This window comes from Hippocampus comes, unplaced genomic scaffold (genome assembly GCF_001891065.2).
Source record: "Hippocampus comes isolate QL1 unplaced genomic scaffold, H_comes_QL1_v1.1 scaffold7, whole genome shotgun sequence".
Lineage (NCBI taxonomy): Eukaryota > Metazoa > Chordata > Actinopteri > Syngnathiformes > Syngnathidae > Hippocampus > Hippocampus comes.
The window spans coordinates 1672442-1679164 of NW_017842060.1; the positions used below are offsets into that span (position 1 = coordinate 1672442).

At 45.9% G+C, this 6723-nt stretch overlaps 1 protein-coding gene across 1 annotated transcript in view; it reads left to right on the top strand.

Annotated features, from left to right (window-relative positions):
- Window positions 1-6723, top strand: part of LOC109511007 (voltage-dependent T-type calcium channel subunit alpha-1G-like) — a 45941-nt gene that overhangs the window by 21471 nt on the left and 17747 nt on the right. Inside the window, 6 exon segments of the mRNA XM_019861725.1 lie at window positions 368-750; window positions 3336-3487; window positions 3610-3795; window positions 4938-5055; window positions 6011-6276; window positions 6317-6410. Coding sequence (XP_019717284.1) covers window positions 368-750; window positions 3336-3487; window positions 3610-3795; window positions 4938-5055; window positions 6011-6276; window positions 6317-6410 — 1199 coding nt within the window.

Consider the following 6723-nt stretch of genomic DNA (forward strand, 5'->3'; position numbering starts at 1 on the left):
GCGCAAGAGCATAAAAATCAAACGTTATAATTTAGAGGATGCATTTTTGGAAACATCAAAGTTTGTAGTTTTCGGTACACCTAATGTGTTTTCGTAAGGACAATTTATAGCCTTCAATGACCTGCATGCATGATTATTATTTATTTATTTATTGCCGGAAATATATCAAACCTTACGCCATCGCGGGTCCCTAATTCGCGTGCCACTATTTTGCAGATTTTATTTTGTGCATTGTTTTTGTAAGCCTAATATGTTTCATAATCCCGACGTGCGCATTTTTGCAAACAAAAAACATCAAAGACAAGCGAAAAGGACTTATTTATGTCAACGTCAAAGGTACGACTGACAGTTGTGCTTTTGTGTGCAGGCGGTTGCGCGGCCCACCCGGCGCTACCCTTGCCAGGCGAGGTCCCTGTGGAGTCGTCGCCCTGTCCGTACTGCAGCTACTACAACCCAGTGCGTGACCCCCAAATCCAGGCAGCGGACGGGGATCATCGTCATCAGCAGCAGCAGCAGCAGCGAGGCCCCGTCAGCAGTCCCCCGCCGCCACTGCAGCCCCCTTGCAAGAGCCCCACCCCCCGCCCGGGCGAGAGACACGCCGCCCGGCCCGTGTGGCGGGCGTGCGCTCGATGCTGGGCGGAACTCAGGGGCAAACTTGAGCTCATCGTGGGCAGCAGATACTTCAACAGAGGCATCATGATTGCAATTCTGATCAACACGCTGTCCATGGGAATCGAGTATCACGAACAGGTATGAGCGTGCATGTGATGCCGACGTCTCGGTCGTTTTCGCCCCAAATCTTTGGCGAACACCATTGTTCCAGGATCTCAAGTCATGTTGGATGACAAAAGAGGCTCAAGAAAATGTGAACAAGTGAAGCGGTAATCTTTTGAGGCTAATGCTTTTTGTGTGACTCCGAAACGGGATCTTTTTCTGGAAACATTTGCTTAAAAACAACCATCTTGAACGTTTTTGCACCATGGACTGTGAGTTGTCACAAAAATACCCAAAAAAATCCTCACAGTTTCTACATCGTGAGCAAAACGTATTCATAACGGATTATGGCCAAAAAAACGAAATGTTTCCGGTTTGATGTTGTCCTTTTATAGAATTCACAATTTATTCTAACATAACATAGGCGATCCACTTCCCCGATCGGAACGATCGCATCCATGCGTTGCCGTTTGCACATGAGCAAATGACAGACGCCTCCCTCGGTCACGCCTTCGGTCTCGACGATCTGTGATTGGCTTGATTTATTCACGCCATGGGGACACCCAAAAAATGGACGCGCTAATGACGTGCGTGCGGGATTCGTTGAAACGCACACGGCAATCAACACTTGCTTCTGCGACTCACACGCACACGATCTCTCCGCCGAGTGTGTCTGCCTTGCGCGTGCGTGGCGCGTGTGCAGCTCATAAGACCTGAAGTGTTAATTAAAGTGTGACCCTTGGACAAAAGTGAGTGAGAGAGCGAGCGAGCGAGAGAAGGAGGGAGACGAGCGAGAATGAGACAGTCGAAGTGGAGCCAGCGAAGGCTTCATGATTTGCTGAGGGAAGATTGCCTTTTTGGCCTATTTACTCAACTGTAAGACACATCGCGGAGTTGTCATCTCATCAGAGCCTGCCAAGGAAATACACACCACTCGGACTGTTTTATTAAGTACCGGCGTGAAAAAGGTCAAAGACGACGCAAAGCGGGTTCCGTGTTAATCATTTAATGCAGAAGGCCCACGAGGTCTCACCTGAGTTTGTGGAGGTTTTCTTTTCGACACGATATCTTTGGTTAACGGCAGTATTCCGGAGGGCTCTGCATCGCTCCACTAAAAGATGATACATACAAATTTAAAAAAAATTAAAAAAAGATGACTTGCTAGGTATGCAAAAACCAAGGAAAGGGCAAAGGCCAAATTCTCTGGGACCCTCCACATCCTGTTCACCACCTTCTGCACCTCCTTTCTTATTTGTGTAAATGTCGCTGGGCAATATTTCCAAGTGCTGAAGGATTTTTCGCATCAATGCACATGCAAAGTGCCCGAAGAGCGGCGGAGCTCTCCGTATCGTTTGCTCAGCCGTCAATGGTCGGTGCTGCAGCACGAATGGCACAATTAGATTCCCTTAAAGATGTCCTCTGTTTCTCATTGCTGTTTGTTGCTGCAATACGAGTGTCGCGCATACTACAGGAGACGGTGGCAGGTCGTTGCCGATTCCGATATTTCGCACAATATGATTGAGATAACTGGTTAATCAGCTGATTAATTGAATGACTGGGGCTGATATTTGCCTATGCCTAATTTGCTTTGTCGGTCTGGCCCTCGTCTCCAATTATAGGGACGGTACCTTTTTGAACAATTCCTTTGCGTCAATGCAGCTTTGCTGTTTTGACAGCTTCCATGCTGCACTGTACTCCACTCGTTTCTTCATTTCATCGCACGTGACCTCGCTGTCAGTGTTCCGCTTAGTCCGGAACACAGGCATCTCCGGAGAACATCTGCGCCGCTGCCAGATGTCACACGCGCACACACGTGCGCTCTAATAAATAAACGTCACCTCCTTCCATGTTGCGTCTCCTGCCTGTAGCACAACTGCTGTTTCCTTCTCGATGGACTCGATACAGTACATAAGATAAGATAAGAAAACCTTGATTTGTCTCACAATGGGGAAATTCCTAATTTACAACAGCAAAATTATGAAAAGGGAGAAAGTAGAAGAAACTTCAGGTTAAAGTTAAGAGTTGAAATGTGAAATTTATTTCTGTTGTACAAATTGAAATTATGCAAATGGCATTCTGTCCAGATAAAATTAATTGAATCCCAGCTCCCAGTTAACTCCCAATTAATTCCTCTGCTTGCGCATACCTTTACATGCACCAAATTTACGAATTTGTGTGTGTGTGTGTGTGTGTGTGTGTGTGTGTGTGTGTGTGTGTGTGTGTGTGTGATTAATTTAGAAAAGCATATTAATTATTGTTCTTGTGTCCTTTTTGACTTCCTTTTGAAAAATAATTGCCTTCCACAAATTCTGCCAAGCAACAGCCTTGTAAAACGAATCTGACTTTTGTTGATCTGTGCCTTTCAGCCATTTCATGATATAAATTAAAATTGTTTTACCTTTGCACTACAAAGGATTCTTTTAGCACCGAGCGGTTGGCTCAAATTAATTGACAGTAGGTGATTCAAAAAATGTTTTATAATGAATTGCGGTCATCTGCACGGTCCGGTTCTTGATTCCGCGCTGCAAATTCTGCCTAGCAACAAGCGATCACATCCAGGAAAGTATTTTGTCGATGTTTTCCCACGCCTCGCTAGCAGTCTCAAGCTGTCTCGCCCTCAGCCGCAGGAGCTGACGGATGTTTTGGAGATCAGCAACATGGTGTTCACGAGTCTGTTCAGCTTGGAGATGCTCCTGAAAGTCGTGGCGCTCGGCCTCTTCGGCTACATCAAGAACCCCTACAATGGCTTCGACAGCATCATCGTCATCATCAGGTGGGGCGACCTCACAACGCACTCCCAACGTTTTCGAGCGGATTTTGATGTTCCCTTCGCATTTGAAGATGTGCTCTTGTCTCTTTCCCTTGAATATTTGATGTGCCCCCCACGTGTGTCAGTGTGTGGGAGATTGTGGGCGAGGCGGACGGAGGTTTGTCCGTGCTGCGTACCTTCCGTCTGCTGCGGGTCCTGAAGCTGGTGCGCTTCCTGCCAGCCCTAAGGAGGCAGCTGGTGGTGCTCATGAAGACCATGGACAATGTGGCCACCTTCTGCATGCTGCTCATGCTCTTTATTTTCATCTTCAGGTAAGAAATTCAACAATCTCTGGAGTTTAACTTTCCTGTCAGCTCATGTAAAAAAAAAAAAAAACCCTGCAGACAAAATGGCTGATGTTGTTTTCGTCATGGCTTCTTGAGACTTTTTTTTTGGCATGCTTGATCGACATGCCAATCAAATTTTAAGTGCCTACCAAATTTTAGGTTGTTTGGTAAAACAGAATTTGGGGGCTGATTTAAAAAAAATAAAAAATCTGGATGCCACCACAGAGGCAAAGGGCTGCTTCAAGCTACAATGACAGACTTCCTGTGTGTTTCCTGTCCGCTTCTTGAGTCTTTTTTTTTTTTTTTGGTGCCTACTGATGATAGACAAACCTACAAAAGTTCATGTTACTGAGGGAAACTCTCTTGAGGGGTTGAATTTTTTGCAGCAAGCCAAATGGTCGTTCAAACCAAAATGGCTGACTTCTTGTGTCTTTTTATAACGTGGGTTTTGGACACTGTTTTTGTTTTTTGTGGCTCCATTCATTATAGACATACCTACTAAATGTCATATTGCTAACTGGGGCCTCTTCTAACCAAAATGGCTGACTTTCTGTTTTTTTCTGACATGGATACCTGACATTTTTTTGTGGTTCTCCTTGTGATAGTTAAGTGCACCAAATTTGAACTTGAACTAAAATTGCTTATGGGGCTTACTTCTTGACAAAAAAAAAAAAAAAAAAAAATCTGAGGGATGGGAATGAACCAAAACGAACCACTTCAAATCAAAATGGCAGTATTCCTGTCTTGAGATTTTATTGTGGCTCTACAAAATTTTATGATGCAAAATAAAACTGTCTGAATGATTTTGTAGAACAGCACACTAGCCCAAATTACTGATCCAACCCCAAAGGGCCTATTTGAGGTTCAACTGGCTTCAGACTGAATTCTTCTTCCCGATGGTGCTACTGAGATAAAGGGCCGTCGGTTCTTTCGAGGAACGGGTCCGTGAGATTTTTTGTGGGGCCACTCATCCACCAAATTCCACATTTCTAAGTAAAACCTCCTTCAGAAATTCACTTTTTTAATTCTAGGTTTTTGATCATCCCTCGTGGAGGTCGTGTATGGATACGTGTGATCACGTGACTAAACAATGCACTCTTCCATGTTTTCATTTGTTGTGTGCGCAGTATCCTGGGGATGCATTTGTTTGGATGTAAATTTGGTTTGCGACAAGATAGCGGAGACACGCTCCCCGACAGAAAGAACTTTGACTCGCTGCTCTGGGCCACCGTCACCGTCTTCCAGGTTTGACGCGCACACACAGACGGACGGAGTTTGTCCTCGCCGCGATTTCATTTGAAATGAAAGAGTAGGACATTTAAACCGAAGCAGCTTGCGGTGTCATTGACAGCAGCCCAGATACTCATCTTGATTATTTTTAATCCAATCGAGAGCGGGCTTACTCTCAGCAACGTTTTCCCGTCCCCAGACACAGAAATGACCAAACGCAAGCCAGTGTCAAAGCAGCCAGATGATGCCCCCCCCCCCAAAAAAAAACAAAAGCAAAGGAGTCGCCAAAAGGCACTCGACAGGAGTGTGTTTAACGGCGACGAGCGTTATTGCCGTTGAACCCGCAGAGACAGATATTAAATTCTGCCTTAATGTGCCTCTTATTACAGCGCGGTGAGAAAGTTGTTTGTTGTTCTCACACTGTTATGTTGTAAGCAGTTTTTGCGCATCACTTTCTGGCCGGTACGCTCAAATGTCAAAGCAAACACACAATTGTCTTTGATGTTGACAAACACGTGTACGTTTGAGTTCTTTTAGTATTGATCTCATTTTTTTTCTTCCTTTCACCAAAACATATCATTTCACGAGGGGTGTGTAGACTTTTGTATCCACTGTACATTTTGTACCGGTGAAAGATTTCTTTCACTTTTTACAAGTCTGATGGTCTGAGTCAGAGACGTCAGAGACAACAACAACAACAACAACAAAAAAAAAGAAGTCGAGACCGCTCTCGAGTGCGACAACCCTGCCAAAAACACACAAGTTCAGTTTGTTAAAGACAAAATTATCTTTGGGCTTTGCAAAAACTACGTTAGGCTCGTTTATGATTCAAAATTATCTTTGATCTTTCCATAAGCACTCATGCTCGGTTGGTGAGAGTCCTCTTTGAAATTTGGAAAACATTCCATCCGTCACGTTAGTTGTGGACGACCCTGCAAGTGTCACCGTTGACATTTCTGTTTCCTTTCAGATCTTGACGCAGGAGGACTGGAACGCCGTCCTGTACAACGGCATGGCGTCCACCACGCCGCTGGCCGCCCTCTACTTCGTCGCACTCATGACCTTTGGCAACTACGTCCTCTTCAACCTGCTAGTGGCCATTTTGGTTGAAGGCTTCCAGGCCGAAGTAAGGGGCCACCTTGCGGCTTCGCCGGCGCCGTCGCGTGCGGCCTCAGCGACTCGATTTTGGCGGCTTTGGCGTTTGTCGTCTCGTCGGCGGCTGCGTAGGCGGTCTTAGCGGTGTTGATGTTAGCGGTTTTGGCAGCGACTACGCCAGTGTAGAAGCAATCTTGTGCTGTCTGTCTGGCATTGCGGCGCTGGAGGTGGAGTTGATGCTCTTGCCGGCGCCGTTGACAAAAGCATTGGCACTGGTGAGAGCAAAGCTGCCTTGCGCAGAATAATCTCCACAATCCCGCTTGCATGCCTTTGCGTCGCGCTTGCTCCACATCAAACATACGCACACACGCACACAGGCGCACCCTACGTACATACACAAAAGTCTCCAGGGCAGGCTTGTGTTTGGTATCGCTCTGTCATTCACAGCTGGTGAGCTTTTGTTGTTTAGATTTTGCTGCTTTATCTCCATCATCAGGCACTACACACCGATAGTCTCACACTGATACACACACGCACACACACACACACACACACACACACACACACACACACACACACACACACACA